The following is a 21094-nucleotide window of genomic DNA, read 5'->3' as shown; positions in this document are numbered from 1 at the left end:
TGCGGGGACGGTTTTGCAACCGTTACCGTAGACCAATTTTTCAGTAGTGATTGAGAAACCGGCTAATCAGCGAATCATGAGATTTTTACCTTTTTATAGAATTGTACCTAAAGTAGGATTCTCCTATTATATAAAGGGGGTCTAATTATTTGTAACACATATTGTAGCATCAATTCAGAAGCAATATACTGTTATTTTCTTTTAAGTTCTATTTCAAATGTGTCTTGACACTAATCGAAGTGCCTTCTGCTAAAGAGTGACTCTTCCCCAAAGGCTGTTACAACGCAATTTGTGTGATTTGAATTTATTTTATTTTCAATTACAATTTAACTTGTTGCTTTGTATCAATTTAATCCATATATCCTTAAAATTATTTACAAATTCAATTGTTATCCGAATTGGAGGGTAAACAAAATCGAAGAACTAAACTGAGAGACCTAGCTGTGACTCTCTGAAAAGAGACTTCAAAAGTTGTTTTGACAAGAAAAAATTTCAACATATGCTTGCGGATTTGTGTCATGAGATTTTTGAATCACGTTTCTATGGTCAATTTTTTTTCTCAAATGAGTTCGGATTTTCTCACAAATTCATCGGTTTTTCCCTCCTTGTTTGTGATTATTATTTGACCAGTTGAATCATCTGTTTCTTATGGGAATATGATGTGAAAATTTGATTTGAATATTAGATGGGAACTAAAATAGTTGTTCTTCCGCTTATCACACTATCACTATGTACATCTTGGGTATATGTGCTTTTGTCCATTAATTACGCTTCAATTCTAATTTTGTAATATATGAGCTATCATAATTTTTTCTGCGGTACCATTAATTTTGTGATTATGGAATTCTACAATGAGCAATTTCAATTTTTTTGGCAATACAAATGTCGCTTTCTAATTCCTATAATGTTATACTTTTGCGTCACATCGTATAATAATACACACAGGTGAAACGTGAGACATGAAGTTGTCTTTTCCTCATTGAAATTTAATTTGTCTTCATTCTCATTCCAGAATTTATTTAAAATTTTAAAAGCTTACACATTACTTTTTTTCGTTAGTTTTTAAGTTCCTGAATAATGAATTCTCACAAGAAATAAGGTTTCTTGCAATGTGATACAAAATTATTGGCATTCGAGCTTTGTGAAACAGTGGACCCAATTACAATTTTTGTCACTTTCAGGAGAGACGATTATTTACTTTAAACAACTTTATATTTAGGGGAGCTAAGCTTTATACTCCCTCAGCCCGTCTCAAATTATTTGATTTTTAAAAAAAGTTGTCTAAAATTATATGTCATTTTAGAGGATCAAGAGTAAATTAATTTTTTTTATTCTATTCTTAATATTAATTATTTTTAAAGATTACAAATACCTTAATTATGAGTAAATATTAAATGAAAAGAGATTATATCTTAAGAAATAAATAAGGATAAAATAGTTAAAAATCTTTTCTATTTAATATTATCTTAAGTGGCTCGTAAAAGAGAAATACTAAAGATAATTTGAGACGAAATGAGTACACAACCAAGCTGTCTTTGCACTTGGCAGTACGTAATAGTTGGCACCTTAATTAACTAATTAATTGTTGTTGATGATTAATCATCAATCTTTCTTGATTTAACCAATAAATAAATTCCTCAAACCGGAAATAATTCGGACTATCCAAAGTCAAAAAGAAAAAAATAAATAAAAAAACAAAGAAAAATTGACCCATTGTTGTGTTGCTTTTCTTCAACTTCTTTGAATGAATAAAAAACCAATGCCGTTTCTCACCTTCCATCTTCTCTCTTTCTAGAATTCCACAACTGTCCTTTCTTCTCCAATTCTCTCTCTAGATCCCCAATCATACATATATATTGCGATATTTATCAATGGCGTCGACGGAACAGTTGGTGATGGGCGACGGCGGAGGAGGAGGAGGACCGCGGTACGTGCAGATGCAATCGGAGCCGGAGCCATCAACATTATCGTCGTTTTACTCGTTTCATCAGGATAGTAGCCATGAATCAACTCGAATTTTCGATGAATTGCCTTCGGCTACGATCATTCAGGTCTCTCGTCCTGACGCCGGCGACATCAGCCCCATGCTTCTCACTTATACCATTGAAGTCCATTACAAACAGGCACTAAGCTATTCTTCACTCGATTTAATTTCGCCATAGCTTAATTTCAAATCTTTTTGATTCGCGATTTTGTTAAAATTCCCTCAGATTTGTTAGATAATAATTGTAGGCAGTCAATTCCGAAATCTGTTTATTTTTGGATAAGTAGCATTTTTTGGAAGTATAATTGGGCGATAACATTACCTTATAATTTGACGATAACATTAAATGTGATTTTTTTGCCAAAGAAAGAAGCTGAAAAGAATTTAGGATATTTGAATCGTTGAGTTTTTGTTAGGTGATCATTTGGGAAGGTCGTTTCTGTGTTAATTTAGGTTGTCAAACATCAATTTTAGTCTTGATTAAACTAAAAGATGTATCTTTGATGTCAGAAGGGCCTTTTTGTACACCAAAGTGTATTATGAGTTAACATAGAATGGATATAGATAGCTGACTCCAACTCGTTTGTGTTTGAGGCCTTGTTGTTGTTCTCAGTGAAAAGGGTTTGTATTTGCTACTAGAAATTGTTGGAGCTAAATAATTTTGGCATCTGATTTCCCTTACATTATGTATTCTGAGTGATAAATGACATGAAAGGAGTAGCTCACTAAGTCTAACATTGAAGAGTAGAAGGTTGTTAAGAACATTTGTTATTTGGAGCTCAAAGAGCATTTTCTTACTTAGTAGTTGTTTTGTAATGACCTTGATATCCTTCCGGAGAGACCTTATTCCCCGAAATATTTGTCCTCCATCTCTTTCAGTTGAGGCATTTCGTCTAATAGTGTTATGTCTTTTTTTAATTTCCTGTAGTTCAAGTGGCAATTGGTGAAGAAAGCGTCACATGTATTTTATTTACATTTTGCATTAAAGAAGCGTGCATTCATTGAGGAGATTCATGAGAAGCAAGAGCAGGTATATTTTGCTTTTTCAGTGAAATATTATTGGTTCCACATTATATAGTAGCTTGTAGATCTGATAGCAGTGCAGTTCTGATTTGAGGGCTGTTGCTATGGTGGACTTTTCATGACATTCTGACTGGCACATTCTTTTAAAGGTCAAAGAATGGCTCCAAAACTTGGGGATAGGAGATCATACAACTGTAATTCAAGATGAGGATGAACCTGATGATGAGGCTAGTCCTCTACGTGCTGAGGAAAGTTTCAAAAACAGGTGATTCTTCATCTAAAACCACTTCTCATGATAAAAGGGGAGCATTAAATACATCAGTTCCTGTTATAATAGTTATCGTTCTTACAGGTGGTTTTTTGTTCAGAGATGTTCCATCAAGTGCTGCTTTGCCAATTATTCGGCCAACCCTGGGAAGGCAACACTCGATGTCAGATCGAGCAAAAACTGCTATGCAGGGTTATTTGAATCACTTTCTTGGAAACATAGATATTGTCAATTCCCAGGAGGTATCCTTAAGTGGTTTTTCTCTTGCTTTCCTTTGCTTTGTTGTTTTTACTTGAAGAATCCTCAAATCTGTTTTTTCGCCTTAATCATAAGTAGAGGACACCGGATGTTTCTTAGTACTATCTTTTACTTGGCCTCGGCTACTGAGGTCCCCGTTAATGACATTTAGCCTTAGTGCCTAGTTCCGTGATGTCTAATCTTGCTGGGCCTTCCTCTACTTCCCAAGATGTCTTGCCCTGAGTAGACTCTTTTATTTCTAAGGTTTCAAGGTGGTAAGTGTATTGCCCTGCTTACAGGATGTTTTGCTGTTTACATAATTGATTTCCATGAAATAAACTTCAAGATGTATTTAAAGGACTTGCTTCCTTTATTTGTGAAAATGCATGAGAAAGAACCTCACTGACATTACCATCTAACCAATGTCTAACAGAACCTTGTTACTCCAGGCCTTCTTGTATAGTCCGTATGGAATTTAGATGGTTCCTGTAAAGCGGCACAAATCCTCAAGACCATAGGAACGACATTCTCATTCGCGTCGGACAATACCAGAAAAAGTTGTTCATCATGTATATTTATAGTAAATAAGAGTAACATATTTTAGTTGAGGTTCTGTGTGTGCTCCTCCATCAAGAAGTGCCATGTATGCGTGTAAAAGATTACGAATCTTATTTTCAAGCTCCCAATGTTCTAGCTACCTGATAAGGTTAGTGGTGATATTCAATCTGGAAGTTTCACTTCTAGAGAGAATGTTTTCACTCTTCTAAGGGTAATAACTAAAAAGGAAAGTCCAAACTTAGGATCTTTGAACTGGTAGTTTAACACTTATATTCTCTCTATGCACTTATTTTCCTCCCCCTCACCGCCACCCTCCCAAAATTTTTTTGCCTTCTCTATGCAATAAACAGATGAATGCCCTCCACAGAAATGAATCAATCACCTCTTATCTAAGCGCAATGGAAAAAAAGAAAGAAATAAAGATGACTAAAAATGATTTTAGAGGATTCAGTTGGGTCATAACCAAATTCCTTGGTCATTATTGCAGTATCAGAAGTCACATCAACCAAATGCTCTTTGCCATCTTTGTGATATATGACATATGTCTTTTCGTGCTATTAGCCGGCAGTCGCAATAGGGAATTGTGGATAATTCTAATTGAAATAACATTTCTTGGCAGTGTCAACATCAAGAGTCATAGCCTTAATTTTCTAGATTCTCATCTCTTTTGACCATCTTGCAGGATTTCAACATTATATCTCTTCCTGTATGTTGAAATATATTCTAACATATACTTGTTAATTCACCTTTGTTTTGTACTTGAAGATGCCTCAGCAGCTGTATTTTTAGTCAATGTGTTATGCTACACACACTCTTTCCCAAATTATATAGATGTCAAATGTGATAGAAAAAAGTTACATGTATAGACACTTGACAATACCTTATTTCACTGGAGTTAAATTGCAGGTGTGCAGGTTTCTGGAAGTTTCTAAATTATCCTTTTCTCCAGAGTATGGTCCTAAGCTGAAAGAAGACTATATTATGGTGAAGCACTTACCAAAAATTCAAAGACACGATGATAGTCGGAAATGTTGTTCATGTCAGTGGTTCGGCTGCTGTAAAGACAACTGGCAGAAGGTAGCCTTACTTTTTGGTTCATACTGGTTGCAAGATGGTTACACGTATCTATTCAGCCTCAGAGCTGTCAATTTGTCGGTTAATCTCCTACTTGCAAAAAGAACTTAGAAGGCACTATAATCTATACTATAATCTACAGTGAAAATTGAGAGTTCACGTATTTTTCTGATATATATATTTTTTAATAATAAATATTTTCTAGATTTTACTTTTTTTTTATCGCAGGGGTGTCTGAAGCACTATTTTGTCGTGGAGCATGAAAGCTTCAAATTTCTTTGGAGCTGTCTACTGATTTGTATATCAGTTAGCGTTAATGACTAAAATAGAGATGATTCCGCAATAGTAGCCTTCACTTTCTCTAGAGTAATGGTTCTGAGACTCACGATTTGTAAAATCATTGATGAGGCAACTTTCTTGAAAATTGTAAGAGGAATTTTTAGGAAATCTCTAGTTTGATTTTGTGCTTGGTTTTGAAACAACACTGAAATAAGCTGCCTTCTTTAGGCCTGAGGTTTTCAAGTAGAGTATATTTGTTTACTCTATAAATGAAGTTCTTGTTCTGTCATTATTGACACGATTCTTTTGGTTTGTGCCCCTCTCATGTTATCTTTGAACTCTGGGCATGGTGCAAGGGACTGGTTGATGGGCTGAGGTAATTGATTTTGACATCTAGTTTTGGGCAATTTCCATTAGCTGGAAAAAGACTAGTGCATTTCGATACTCTCTCTTTCAGCCTCGTGTATTTTGCTTGTTTGTTTGATCTGAATTATTCTCTTCTTATGCTGGTGACGCTTTATGTATGCATTTCTACTTTTAGTGGAGGGTGTTTTTCTGGATCTTTCTTTCCCAAGATTTTACAATTGAGCTTGTAGAGCTTCGAAATGGCATATGACATTGTGTCATATTTGAATCCGGGCAAGTTCTATGTATGGCTTAGGATTTGCGCCTTATTCTTATCCTCTAGTAATGTTTTCAGGTCCTCTAGGGCATGGAGTAAATTGTCTCAACTTTGATGGAAATATCCTGTTTGATTCTTTTCAGGTGTGGGCTGTATTAAAACCTGGATTCCTGGCTTTCCTCAAAGATCCATCTGACCCCGAGCCGTTAGATATAATAGTTTTTGATGTATTACCAGCATCCGACGGAAATGGAGAGGGTCGTGTTTCTTTAGCAAAAGAAATAAAGGATGGAAACCCTTTACGCCACTATTTTAGGGTAAGCAGCTTCTGAAACTATGGTTTTTTTTTTTTTGAAAAAGAATACTACTCTAAATTCATTAGGGTGGCAATTCAGCCAAATCTTCTAGAGGCATTGAGATCTTGTATTTAGTAACTTCTACTAGTTAAAGATGCTTGGGATGCCACCTTGTGTATTACAGCATAAGTTTTTCTCAGGTGTCTTGTGGTACAAGGTGTATCAAATTGAGGACTAAGAGCAATGCAAAGGTGAAAGACTGGGTAGTAGCAATTAACGATGCAGGGCTTAGGCCACCTGAGGGTTGGTGTCATCCGCACCGTTTTGGTTCTTATGCTCCTCCTAGGGGTTTGACAGATGATGGCAGTCAGGCTCAGTGGTTTGTTGATGGTGAATCAGCTTTTGAAGCCATAGCGTTGGCTATTGAAGAAGCAAAGTCAGAGGTCTGCGTTTATGTCTGAATTTGTTACAGGGGTCACTTTTATCTAAATGTTCAAAGTAAGAAAGGATTTGGGTGATTCCTTGTTTTGACAGATCTTTATGTGTGGCTGGTGGCTGTGCCCAGAACTTTATATGCGACGTCCCTTTCACCCTAATGCACCCTCCCGGCTTGATGCTTTACTGGAAGCCAAAGCAAAACAAGGAGTTCAGGTTGGTGATGAAAGCTTGCATAAATGATTCATTAGGTTCTGATTTATTAGTATGTAATATGAAAATGGGGAGGATTTATTATCTTTGGTTTTGCTCTTTTGACACTTTCTTAATCTATAATAAAGGTGATGTGCTTTTAATGAGAAAGGTTCTACCACTCTAGTGTGAGAAATATTTTAACTTGCAAATCAAAGTTTTCTTTTCGGTTATAAAAATATTGATGTGTCCATGTGAATGTACTAATTATAATTAGCATCTCATTCTGCTAATGTATCAGTTCTGCCAGAATTCAACTTTTGGAATGATTTATGTATGGCTGGTACCTCATGATGTACCAGTTCTTTTGCTAACCCCTTTCCCCCCCCCCCCCCCCCCCCAACGCACACACAGATTTTAGATTTTTCAGTGATTTATATATGTGTAGTTACTTGTTTGATGCTCCGATTCTTTTTTGATATTTTCTATTCAAAGTATCATGTTGTGTTAGGATCTCTGGTTCTGATAGTGTTGTGGTCTTTCTTTTCTTGTCTCTGTCACCCCTTTTTTTTGGGGGTGGGCTGGGTTGGGGGGGGGGAGGGGAGTTGGAGAACAGTTGCTTCATTTCCAAGTTCCATAGGTTTAGGTAAATAGCCTGTCAAACCTGCATCAGCTCGAATTTCTAAGCACAAGTATTTTGTAAAATCTTTTGTGGTAGTCGTTGCTTATCACTTGATTGAGGTCTGTATTTTCGCAAAGTTCGGTGTTACTTCTTAATTTCTTGTCTGTTTCCATGTGATGTCGTGCTTTCTTCATATTATAGAAGTCTAAAACGCTTTACTTCATTTACTGATGCAGATTTACATCCTTCTATACAAAGAGGTTGCTATTGCTTTAAAAATCAACAGTGTGTATAGCAAGAGAAAGCTGTTAGGCATCCATGAGAATGTCAGGGTGCTTCGTTATCCGGATCATTTTTCAAGTGGTGTGTATCTATGGTATGTGTTTCCAAACGTACTTATTGCCTTGTTTTTGTTATTCTTATTGACAATTTTGGCTAATCTTTATTTACAGCTAATGGTTATGTATGGTACATATAGGTCCCATCATGAAAAAATTGTCATTGTTGACAATCAGATTTGCTTTATCGGAGGACTGGACCTGTGCTTTGGCCGTTATGATTCATCTGAACACAAAGTGGGTGATTGTCCACCTCTTATATGGCCTGGAAAAGACTATTACAATCCAAGGTGTTCTTCCGCACTAACTTGTCAAGAAGTGCATTTTTGCGTATTATTTGGAACTAGTCATTCTCTTCTTTGAAATGTCATAGATAGTCAAATGCGGAACTCCGAGCAATGTCTAAATCACATTTTAGTTTTTAAGGAAAAGTATACTCCATCCGTTTTAATTTATGTGAACCTATTTCCTTTTTAGTCCGTGCCAAAAAGAATGACCCCTTTCCTTATTTGGAAACAATTTACCTTTATGCAATGATTTATCGTCACACAAAATATATGTGCCTCATTTTACACCACAAGTTCAAAAGTCTTTTCTCTTTTCTTAAACTCCGTGCTCAGTCAAATAGGTTCACATAAATTGAAACAGAGGGAGTATTAAAATGGTAAACTTTCTCTAGAATATTTGTTTATTTTCAGGTGCACATAATTAAGAGATTATTGTATAGAAATTCTAACATACTTGTAGCTCAAGTATCAGCTTAGGGAAAATGGTGAAATACTCTGTACTACTGACAGCAGTACAATATAATCCATTTGGTACTCCCTCCGTGCAGATAACCCGTCAGTCTGCTGTCTTTTTTTGCTTTAGACATAGAGAACTGAGGTGTGACTTTTAAAGCTGTGTTATCAACAATAGAAAGAGATCGTTATGGGAGAAAATAACAGGAGGGAAGGGAAGAGAATAAATAGCTAACTTGATGAAAAAAGAATGCAAGACGAAACTCTAAATAAATGTGAGATAGATTTCACATCTTATATTTATTCAATGAGGAGTGATTCGGCACTAGCTCTAACACACCAATTTCCTGATATTCTGACACCACTCTCTATAAACTTAAGTTGGGGAAAGGAAACCATCTTGTGTCTTCTTACTTTGAAGAACTCAACAAGAAGAAAGAAGAATAAACTCATCGGAAGATTGCGTTAATTTTGTCCTTTAATGCCTGAAAAAAAAAGTTTTGATCACCCGAAATTCTCTTGAAAAGTTGGTAGGAACAATGATCTTATGCACAGCATCCATTGGACTGGTCTCTTAGAAGAGGCATTATGCCGTGAGAAAGGTTAAGAAAGAGGCAAGAGTAGTAAAACTATAAAAGGAGAGAGAATATTGGCCGGGTAAGTGACATAAGGCCGCTTGCCAATCGGCTGAAGTTACTTAAAGCTATATGATCATGGAGGTTGCAATACCATTTGACAAAAATAAGAGGACAATAAAAAGAACATGATTGGAATACAAGATACACCTACAAGTAGGTATGAGATACGTTCACATGTTATATTAATTGAGGGACTAACTTAACACTAACCTCTACTTTCTAACATTTTAAGACACTAACACTTCATATTCTAACAGCTTCTATTTAAAGGCTTGAAGCTGCATTTGAAATAAGAACTTCAGTCACTCGAAACAAATAAATGGGAAGTTACTACCAAGGATATACTGGGCATAAGTTTGCTTAATTCATTTCCGGCCCAAGTTATACTGCTCTATGATAGGTGATGAAAGCCATGCGGTTGATTGGTTCTTTTAGATGAATGCTTTTCCCATTTCAAAAAGCTAGTACATGAGTTCCTCTTATTCATTCTTCACACCTTTTCCTTTGAGAACCAATGTGAAAATTGATCATCTTTGTAGTCCTGCTCTAAGAAATTACTTCTGCTTGAACACTAGTTGCTCATGTAATACAACATTCAGGGAATCTGAACCAAATTCCTGGGAAGATACCATGAAGGATGAATTGGATCGGAATAAATATCCACGCATGCCATGGCATGATGTCCATTGCGCCCTCTGGGGACCGCCGTGCCGTGATGTTGCTCGACACTTTGTTCAGCGCTGGAATTATGCGAAGGTTCATATTTGTTGTAAGCATATTTTTCTTTCTTGGTTGTGATTGTATTATCATATTGACTTTTCCTGCAATTCCTCAGAGGAACAAAGCTCCACGTGAGCAAGCAATTCCGCTGCTTATGCCTCAGCACCACATGGTCATTCCTCATTACATGGGAATGAGCGACAAGATGGAAAATGGAAGTAATGGTGTTGCTCTTCCTCATAAAAAAATCAAGAGACATGATTCATTTTCTTCAGGGTCATCTTCCCAAGACATTCCTTTGCTTATGCCTCAAGAAGCTGAAGGGGGTGAAAGTTTTAAGGAAGAACTAAAAATAAATGGCTTCCATACAGGGAATGGTTTTCATGATCAGAGGAGCAGGTCTAGCAGAATCCCTTTCTCTTTCCGGAGGACCCGAGTAGAACCTCTAGTTCCAGATTTACCAATGAAAGGATTTGTGGATGATTTGGACCAAAATCTGGAGCTATCTTCAAATTTGGTGCAGCCTGGCATGAAGAAGTCAGACAAAGATTGGTGGGAAACACAGGAGAGAGGCGATCAAGTTGTTTCCCTTGAAGAAAGTGGGCAAGTTGGTCCTCGTGTTTCATGTCGTTGCCAGGTGAGTTATAATCCGCCCATGCCTACATATCTTATGGATGTCAATTTTTTCAGTTTCTCCAAGCTTCTACTTCTTTGTTTGTGTTTGCTATATTTTCTGGTGTAATGAACCATCTGTATGTGTTGGCGTGAAATTAATTTAAGTGGGGAACATGGTCAATGAGGATATATACATCCTAAGCCCAACATGTTTGAGACTGAGGTGTAGTTATTGTTGAATGACCATCTGTATGTCTGCTGTTTAACCAGCTAATTCTAAAACTGCCAATAAAATTGGTGTTGGAAATTGATTGTTTAATATGCTGGAGGAGGAATCTCATGAATTTTCCTTTCTAAAAAAAAAAAAGGAATCTCATGAATTTTCTGTTTTAGAAAATTCTCCATATATTTTTAGTTGACTTTAAGAATTTCATGCTGGCATGCCTGCTAGCTTTCAACTGTTTAAACTGAGGAAATGGTGTTTTAGAGTCCTTACTAGTATTGCGTGCATCTGTTGGTAGGCTTTATTATTAACTCTTTGTTCAGGAACAAGGAAAAAGGAAGGGAAACTAAAAGGATAGAAAAGGAAGTTATTTTCTTTTCTTTGTTTCGTTTGGATGGAAAACAAGAAAAGAGAGGAAAAAACTTCACTTTTCTTTCTCATGAATTTAAATTTGTTGGTCCCAGTGGACAATGATGTCTTCCCTTTATTTTCTTTCTTCATTATCTGTTCAAACCAAACAAGTTAAAAGGGAATTTTTTTACACCTTTCCTTCTTTTCTATTCCTTTTTTCTAGCTTCGGGAAACACACAAGTGAGCAGAGGCGAACCTACGTTGCGAGTTGAGGGGTCACCGGACCCGGTTAGCCTCAGCAAATACTCTGTATATATAAGTTGTATATATCTGTACAAATATGGGGGGTTGGGGGGACACGCAAAATATTTAAGGGTTCCATCCATATATGTACACATATATACAACTTATATAAACAGAGTATTTGCCGAGGCTAACGGGGTTCAGTGACCCCTCAACTCGCAACGTAGGTCCGCCCCTGTATGGATGGAACCCTTAAATATTTTGCGTGTGCCCCCCATCATAAAAGGGCTGGCTGGGGAAGTGGTCGGCTTGTGCGCTCAAGTTCCGTTCTCTGATGATTGTCGCGGGTTCGAAACTATTTTCAACCTTTCCTCCTCCTTTCTTTCTTGGGTTTTCTTCTCCTTTCTATTTTTAGTTCTATTCTAGTCCTTTCTAAGTTATACTTAATAAATTGCTTTATTTTTTATATTTATCTTTTTCTAATTCAATTATAGTTTAATGCAATTTACTACAGCGCACTAGAGTGAGACTAGCCATTTAGGAGTTAGTCTTAGGATGCTACTGATCAGCTACTGATGCAGGGCTGTATTTGTTGGATATTAGTATACTTTACATCCTTTTCTCCATCCTTTTCGTATTTCCTATATTTCTTATATTGTTGTTATTTTTTTATTTTATGTTATGTATTTTATGTTATTTATTATGAGTCTATTGATAATACTAATATATTGTCTCTTGTTGCTCTCTTGAGCCGAGGGTCTCCTGGAAACAGCCTCTCTGCCCCTCGGGGTAGGGGTAAGGTCTGCGTACATATTATCCTCCCCAGACCCCACTTGTGGGATTACACTGGGATGTTGTTGTTGTTGTTGTATAGTTTAATGCTAACACATAACAGTCAACTTCATTAATTTTTCTTTTTTGAATCCCTCCCTTAAAATTAAAAGCCTCAAATTGTAACTTATCACTCCACAAATAGAAAAATATAAATTCTTCTACGCAACCTTCTTCAACAATCACTTTGTCTCCGACTCGACAAGGCAACTAAGAGTTTGAAACTCTTCTTCAGTTCTTTGACTATTAACATACCATTAATCTTGATTTCTTGAGTAAATTTTGGATAATTTAAAGTTTGAACGTCCTTTTGATCACTGACCCTTTTTTATTTAGTAATAGACTAGAAATTTTATAGTGGGAAACATGCTTAATCAAATACCTTCTCTTCCCATAACACCCATTTTGCGAAGAAATCTCTTTTTGTTCGGTGCTTTCTTTTTCTTTAGAACTTCCTTTTGTTTATACTTGGAGGATAAATCATCATAATTATGGAGTATTAAGTTTTCAAAGAGTTGAAAGCCGAATTTTATCGCTAGTGACTAGTATATAATGGTGCCTCCGTCGTGCTCAGATCCTGGGTCCGCCTCTGCAAGAGAGATTGAGAGGATTCTTGTCATTGTCAAGTGAAAACAATGGGTTTCTAGTCCAGTGGGTTTACACCTTTCAGCTTTCCCAAGTACACAATCTGAAGTGTCTTATGTAACTCAATTGCTAATGATTCATATCAACTGAGAATGTAGGAAAGCCCAAGTGTGGATTCTTCTTGGGAGAGACTTTTGAGTGGTAGAAACACATCTGCGGAGCCTAAGTTTTGTCTCCGGAACCTATGTTTTATCGACCTATAGAAAGATATAATGGAACTGTTGGCCCTGGGGATTTCGTCTAGTGGGTAAGAACACACGCCTGATATGGGTTAGACGCACGTCATGGGCTTTGGTCTAGTGCTTTACTGGCTCGTTGCCGGTTATCAAAGGCAAAAGATGTAATGGAATTGTTGAAGTTTTGATGTCATAAAATACCTATTACTGGCCAATTAAACGCTGGGGGTCGACTATTGATGGAGATGGAGTAGGTATTTCCTCATTTTGACGCTTTACCAGGTCCAACTTCTTATAATATCTAATTGTATAGATACAAAAAAGATTTTGGTCAATGTTAATTGTCATTAGAAATGAATGAATGAACATTCTTTTAGAGAAAAGGCTTCATTCCATGGTTTAAATTAGGATATTCGGTAGAGATGGTAGATCTATTCTCTTCTTTTCCCGTATGAATACAACCATACAGGGTTACACATAGAATTAGAAGGTTAGACAAAATCAAATTCTTATGCAAGTAACAGAACAGCAATTGACTGACATTCTGACCAAATAAATGGTGCAGTCATGAGAATGTGAAGTGGAATCATAACCTAAAAAGGTTAGTGAAAAAGTAAATAAGCGACAAAAGATGTGACGATGCCAGCTGAGTGGTGACAGGCTTGAGTCACCTATCTCTATCCGCAGCTCCATGTGCATACCTAGCTGCATCCTTGTTGAGAATCTTTCTCTTTTCTGGTTGTTAAAAAGCAGATGAAATTGGAACATCTCATGTTAAAGAGTTTTCATGGGTGCCTGTTCTCATATACCGTCATGCGTGACTACTATGCACTGCTTGATATAGAATAACGTGCCTATGTACATACCGTAACAGTTGAGTTTCTTCTGTCCGTAATCTTTTCTTGAATTTTTGTAACATCTTTACTTGAAACAATAAATTTTCTGGAAGTTCACTTTATGCGCTTCTAGATGTGATATTTTATTCTTTGTAAAAGTAATCTCTCCAAGTCTTTGTGGTTAAAAATATAATTGAGCCATAGCAGATGGTTTTTTTTAAGGATTGTAGTTCGCTTCAGTAATGCATATCAAATATCCAGTTGTTGTTGGTTTGAATCCCTTTATAATTGCATGTGATGGTTTTATGTTAGATGGGGTCTTTGATTTGTCATACAGTTAATAAGGTATTTGCTTTCAGGTTATAAGGAGTGTCAGTCAATGGTCAGCTGGAACAAGTCAAATTGAAGAAAGCATACACAATGCTTACTGCTCCCTTATCGAAAAGGCTGAACATTTTGTTTACATAGAGGTATGGTTCTCGTTGATAAAACCGTCATATTAGCTGGTGCCCATTGGCTGAATTAGGATGTGCAGTTTGTTTTTTCCTTAGAATACTCTACTCCTTGCATGCAGATTGTTGTTTGGCACTGCTACCACTTCTCCCTCCCAACTTGTTCTTAAGAAGGATACTGTCTTAGCCTTTAGTTATAAAGTAGCAGGAGTGGTTTTGCTAACGTTCTTTTCCTTTAGCCAACAACATAAGTTGTTTCTGTTCTGATATTATGCAAGCATGAATGCGGTGTCTTTGCTGGAAATCTTCTCAAAGTTGTATTGATTTAATAGTTAATGCATTGCAACTTTATTATATTATTGGCTCTATGCATGAATCCAAACTTCTCTCTCTGCTTGCTTTTTTTTGTTCTAAGTTTTCTTTTTTTTGCCTGTGGGTGGAGGCTATAGTCAGTTGATGGTTTCTCATATTCCTCCGATATCTTGCTGCAGTCAAGCCTGGGATCTGTTCATTGAGAAACTTTAAAGTTTGACATCTGTAATAATCTGATGGAAGTTCAAATCATGTTATTTTACCTTGAAAGCTTATATTTTTTTAATGATTGTTTCGATAATATTTATCCACCTTAGGGACTATACAGTCTTGAGTTCACATGCTAATATTTTTATGACATGACTCCTGTTATGCCTTTTAGACTCTTAATCTAAGTAAAATTTTCCTGGATCAGTTGGTGACTACGTCCATGTCCTTATGTGATCTAGTTGTAGTGTTTTTTTCCAGTTTTTTGCTCGATTTCATCGTAATCAATTTCGGATTGTGCTTGCAAGGGAAGTACATATTAGGACATAGCATTGTTTAGCAAGCCATATATGTAGGATTGGAAAACGTTTCTGTATGATTTAACACGTTATATTCTGTTAACTGGTACTGTGGACACATTCGATGGTTGAAGTGCCTTATAATCAGCTTTAAAGGTCTATTGAGTACTTAATGCTTCAACTTAGAGAGGTACAATATGCTTTGAGTATGTGGAAGATGACTCAACTATCATATTCCTATAGTAGTAATGCTGAATTTTGAATAAGATATGCTGTTAGACCAACTATGAATTGCCTTAGAGTTGTGCTTTCTATTTCTTTCTTCTCAATGATAAATTTCCATTTACGGGTAACTGTGAACAACCCTATTTTTATGACATGACTCCTGTTATGCCTTTTAGACTCTTAATCTAAGTAAAATTTTCCTGGATCAGTTGGTGACTACGTCCATGTCCTTATGTGATCTAGTTGTAGTGTTTTTTTCCAGTTCTTTGCTCGATTTCATCGTAATCAATTTCGGATTGTGATTGCAAGGGAAGTACATATTAGGACATAGCATTGTTTAGCAAGCCATATATGTAGGATTGGAAAACGTTTCTGTATGATTTAACACGTTATATTCTGTTAACTGGTACTGTGGACACATTCGATGGTTGAAGTGCCTTATAATCAGCTTTAAAGGTCTATTGAGTACTTAATGCTTCAACTTGGAGAGTTACAATATGCTTTGAGTATGTGGAAGATGACTCAACTATCATATTCCTATAGTAGTAATGCTGAATTTTGAATAAGATATGCTGTTAGACCAACTATGAATTGCCTTAGAGTTACAATATTTTCTTGATTTACTGATTTTGAGCAACCATTCAGTGTATCTGACACTGTATTATAAATTTGTTTCAGAATCAATTTTTCATTTCTGGTCTATCTGGGGATGAAATTATAAAAAATCGTGTTTTGGAAGCACTGTACAGGCGTATTATGCGAGCTTATAACGAAAAGAAGTCCTTCAGGGTTATCGTTGTGATACCGCTTCTTCCTGGATTCCAGGTAACAGTCCTACATTTTCCTTGTGGATGTTTATATTTTTCTACTAAGGATTAAATTACAACAGGGTGGTCTGGATGATAGTGGTGCTGCTTCAGTTAGAGCTATTATGCATTGGCAATATCGAACAATATGCAGGGGATCTAATTCGATACTGCATAATCTTAATGACCTCATGGGATCTAGAATGCATGACTATATATCATTTTATGGTCTCAGAGCTTATGGAAGACTCTTCGATGGTGGTCCTATTGCATCTAGCCAGGTATCCTTCCATCAATCCTCCTAGTTTCTCAACACACTTCATGAATCGTGAACACTTCCCTCTCCATGTCCTGATAGTCACGGGACATCTTACTAGAAGTTTAGGATGTTATGTCATCTGGTTTGTAAGTTCTATCTTCTATGGTTGTGAAGTTTATGTCGGCAATGTCAAAACGTATCTTACAACTGGGTGGTTGTGTATGAGTTACACCTCTATTCTCATGTGTCTAGGCATCGGAACTGCTGCTTAGTGTTCTAGGGTTAAGGCTTGTACGATGTGCATATTCCTTCGCTAGGCCTTTTTTTGTGTGGAGTAAAGTGTTTCATTAAAAGAGGCATCAAGGAGATGCAGAGTTACAAGGAGCATAGTTACACGGGACAAGAGACAATACACGAAAAATAGTAGTAAGCCTCTATACAAAGTGTCAGTCTAGGATAAGAGAGCTAACAAGTTCAAAAAGTGTCCATACTAATTACTGGGGACAACTTGGTCCAACAAAAAAGATTAAGTAAGCATTTAGCTTTGATAGGCCTTGTACAGTGGGTAAAACAAGAATGACAGTCTTCAAGACATATAGTTTTACTATTAGTAAAAAGATTTGTCTTTGTTATGGAGAAGGGAAGGACCCAAGAAGGGGGGGGGGGGGGTGAGATGGCGAATCCAAGAGTCCTGCTTGAGACAATGGTTTTGGCAGGGGTACCTCCAACCTGCTAAACAAGAAAATTTGTCTTTAAGACTAGAACACTGGCGTAGGTAGAGCCATTGCTATTCTGTCAAGACCCTTTTCTTTAGGGTGTTTACTTTATTGAGGACACTTCACCAAAAGCCGATATTCTTTGCTGAACACATCTGAGATCAGTTCAGGAGAAATCTTTTTGCCTGAAATAGCATCATGTTTTTACATTTTAGGCCCCCTTTTTAGCATGATTTCTTTGGGTGAAGTGATCTCCATAATGGTGCTTCCAGGAAAAGTATTACTCAAGTTTTGTATCACAACTTTGGTGTGTTTTTGCTTTTAGTGAAGTAATTTTTTTAAGCACTTCTATTTTCTAAAAAAAATAAAACTTACCTCAAACAGTGTTTTATATTTTACTTTTGATAGTAGGCAAACTGTCTTTTGAAACTGTATCTTTCAGCTTCCATCAAAATGATTATTTTTAATCCAAATCTCTATGAACACAATTAGAAGATCAACGAACCCTGGGAAAAAGTGCATTTCCATTCCAAAAATGTTAGAACTCAAACACACCATACTTCCACACTAGGCCTTGCTCTACTCAACCTTAGCTACATTTACTTGTTATTATGTAGTTCTTGTGCATAATCATGTTTGCAGTTGTTTCCTTGGCCTTTAAGAAGAGCTGATGTGATGTTAAAACCAAAGATCTGAACTTAAGATCATTAGTGATTTTGTCAGTCGGAATATAAAGTGATTAATTGTTCCCCCTTTTTCATTTAGCTTATGTGGGAATATCCAGTTGATGGTGAATTTATGTCACTCTGTTTCTCCAGGTATATGTGCATAGCAAGATCATGATTGTCGATGACCATACAGCCTTGATTGGATCTGGAAATATAAATGACAGAAGCTTGCTTGGTTCAAGAGACTCTGAGGTATTGTTACTCAGTCTTTGATCCTAAAAGAAGAGAAACCCTTTTAAATGATTGGAGCCTTCAATAGTTGATAAAAGCATAGTCTCTAACTGAAACTGCCTGCATAATGTGGTTAATTTGCATATGCTGTGCATACCCCTGCTCTATATATTTTCGTGATGGGTTGAAGAAAACTTTTTCCTTTTCTTGTTTGCTTAATGCCCGGTCTGAGTTTTACCTAATCTTTCAAGTTTCCTTTGAGCTGTTATATCTTCGTTTAAACTGTCATTTATCTGCTAAAGAATCTTCGAAGTATGCTGGCCAAACATGTCTCTTAATCCACCAAAAGAGGCTACCAAGCTACAAAATCAAGTATCCCCTCTGGCATGTTGTTGAGCTCATTGGCTAATTAATGTTGTTCCATTCTCTCCAATTACACATTTGCAAAGTCCCAAGTTTGATATCACAGTTTCTTTTTTCTTTTTGGTGGGGTGAGGGGGAGGGAGAATTCAGGGTTGATGTTGAAATTATTGTGACATTCACTTTGATTATATACATTGTTGGATGTGATTTGATGTTATAGCTATTTGTTATCGAGCTTTGATGTTAAAATGACTTATAAAAATTTAGTCTGCCTCAACCAAACAATTCAGCTATAACTTGATCTCAAACCAGTTGGGTGGGTTATATGAAACCTCTGTAACCATTATGCGCTATTGCGCCAATTTGGTTCAAACTTCACTACCAAATTAATTTTTCAAAATATCATGTTTGAACCTCGCATGTAATTGTCCTTACGAATTAATGGTAACAAATTGATTGATTTTCCTTTTAAAACGATTCGATAGAAGGGGCACCCAAGAGTGTGGCCTTGTGGTCAATGAAGTTGGTGCAAATCTTATAGACCATGGTTTAAATCCCAGCAAAGACAAAATACTAGGTGATTTTTCCCATCTGCAAAACCCTTGGTGGATAGAGCCCTGTACTTGTGCTGGTGGGAGGTGTAGCTAGTACTCGGTGGAGTAGCCGAGCTGCGTGAAAGCTGACCCGAAACCACCACTACCCCCCCCCTCCCCCCCAAAAAAAAAGAAAAATCTGACAGAAGGAAGCTCAACTTTATATTTATGTCAGCAAGTCGTTTCTTAAAGACACTATTGTGCATCATACATGTGGAAGACAGCCATAGGTATTCGTTTCTTCTACCCACTCGTTGACAGTCTTATTGGTCTCACCTCTACATTATTTATAAGTCGCCTTAGCTCTCTGAAGTTGTATCTGGTGACAAGTTATGTTGTACTCATTGTATTAATTGCTATTACCCAACCTCTTCTTTAATGATCAGTAAGGATTGTGATTTTATTGCAGATTGGTGTACTTATCGAGGACAAAGAGTTCGTTGATTCATTCATGGGAGGCAAGCCTAGGAAGGCGGGGAAATTTGCATTAACTCTTCGCCTTTCTCTATGGTCTGAGCACCTTGGTCTTCGTACAGTTGAGGTGCTAAACTGTTGGCCAGTCTGAAGCTTTTTGTTCTAGGCTATATGAATTTTCAGCTGATTAATTGTTGTCCCTTGCTAGGTTGGTCGAATTAAGGACCCAGTGATTGACTCAACGTACAAGGATATTTGGATTGCAACCGCTAAGGTATGTGCGGTAAAATGCTTCTTTGAGTTTCATGATTGAAAAAACAGTCTTTGTTTGCAATTAAAACAATTACCTAGTTTTAAAATCAATGGAGTTATTATTTTCAAACCGAATTATTGACGCTCGAAAACGTTACATCTGTGCTTTAACACGTCAACGTTGTCTGATACTTGAGCAATGTGTTATTGTCAGACAAATACAATGATATACCAGGATGTTTTTTCTTGCATACCCAACGATCTGATACATTCCAGGTATAGCTAGCTGCCATCATTTTTCTCAGTCCATTTACTCTCTTTTTCCTTTCCTTTTTGATCTCATATTCCTCTAATGTCAAGCAGGGCTTCACTCCGACAATGCATGGCATTCTCGAAAGAAAAACTTGGTCACACGACCATTGATTTAGGAATAGCTCCTAGCAAGCTAGACTCTTATCAGGATGGAGATATCGAGGGTATAGATCCCATGGAGAGATTAAAGTCTGCGAAAGGTCATCTTGTTTCCTTCCCTTTGGATTTTATGTGCAAAGAAGATTTAAGACCTGTATTTAATGAAAGTGAGTACTATGCATCAGCTCAAGTTTTTCATTGAAGCTTCAACTGACGGACCATGAAAATGAGAATGAGTATTAAGTGTTTCAATGGGCGATGCATCCTCCAGAAAATTATGGTACTGTGTTCTGTATCGCAACATTGTACAAAAGCCAGGATACACTTGAGAAGATATTTGGTGAATTCTGGCGAAGGTGCAAAACATACTAAGATAAGCCTATGTATCTAGCAAAGAAGGATGGAATTATTGATACTGTGTTCATTAGGCCGATAGGGTCCCACTGCACAAGCTCAGATGTCAATGTGACTGTTGGATAGGACCCGTGATGCGTGGTTCATAGCCATGTGCTAAGCTACTAGCGCCCTCCTTTCTCCACTGGAGTAGCCAATTGTTTCAGTTTTGACCGGCATTTAAAAAAAAGGATAGATAAGATCTCTATTGCCTCTTCTGTGAACAGTTTCTTCGATATATTCTCCACACTGCGCATCGTGATTGGACACTACAGCAACTGGCTTCTGTTCACTTATATTCATGTAATGTACAGATATAAAGCAGACTCTGCATTACTCTTCTCTGAGCAATTTCTATTTATGAGTCCCAGTTTTGTTTTGGGAAGCACTTGTAGGTTGTATAATCGATTATTCGGATCCAGAATTAAATGAATTATGTTATAAAATAAAAGCAATGCAATAAAATGTAAATAAGAATAAATAAAAAGAAGGAAGAAGTCTTTTCTTCTTTTACTTTGGTATATCTTTCCATTGCAATTACATAGCC

General features: G+C 36.7%; 1 protein-coding gene across 3 annotated transcripts; it reads left to right on the top strand.

Annotated features, from left to right (window-relative positions):
* Positions 1–1707: 1707 nt before the first annotated feature.
* Positions 1708–21068, top strand: LOC107760012 (phospholipase D zeta 1). 3 transcript variants are annotated; one of them, XM_075257109.1, is made up of 21 exons: positions 1751–2123; positions 2913–3014; positions 3157–3272; positions 3376–3517; positions 4977–5147; positions 6189–6362; positions 6542–6784; positions 6876–6992; positions 7827–7966; positions 8069–8218; positions 9906–10062; positions 10142–10663; positions 14306–14416; positions 16120–16266; positions 16331–16528; positions 18041–18142; positions 19487–19618; positions 19700–19765; positions 19958–20019; positions 20107–20255; positions 20340–20495. In XM_075257109.1, the coding sequence occupies exons 1-21, from the start codon at positions 1872–1874 to the stop codon at positions 20354–20356; spliced, it is 3270 nt and encodes a 1089-aa protein (XP_075113210.1). In that variant the 5' UTR covers positions 1751–1871; the 3' UTR covers positions 20357–20495. The 3 variants fall into 3 exon arrangements, with proteins under 3 accessions (XP_075113211.1, XP_075113210.1, XP_016433521.2); XM_075257110.1 differs by having other exon boundaries at positions 1708–2123; positions 3360–3517; positions 20107–21068; XM_016578035.2 differs by having other exon boundaries at positions 20107–21068.
* The last annotated feature ends 26 nt before the right edge of the window (positions 21069–21094 follow it).

This window comes from Nicotiana tabacum, chromosome 7 (genome assembly GCF_000715075.1).
Source record: "Nicotiana tabacum cultivar K326 chromosome 7, ASM71507v2, whole genome shotgun sequence".
Classification (NCBI taxonomy): domain Eukaryota; kingdom Viridiplantae; phylum Streptophyta; class Magnoliopsida; order Solanales; family Solanaceae; genus Nicotiana; species Nicotiana tabacum.
The sequence above is the reverse complement of the archived record's forward strand: the minus strand, read 5'-3'. Positions and strand labels throughout refer to the sequence as shown.

Bases quoted from the DNA above. Each gene is read 5' to 3' on its own strand.
- LOC107760012 (XM_016578035.2), top strand. From the start codon at position 1,872: ATGGCGTCGACGGAACAGTTGGTGATGGGCGACGGCGGAGGAGGAGGA. The intron at 3,518-4,976 runs GTATCCTTAAGT...GTTAAATTGCAG, and splicing joins ATATTGTCAATTCCCAGGAG to GTGTGCAGGTTTCTGGAAGT. The intron at 6,785-6,875 runs GTCTGCGTTTAT...TTGTTTTGACAG, and splicing joins TTGAAGAAGCAAAGTCAGAG to ATCTTTATGTGTGGCTGGTG.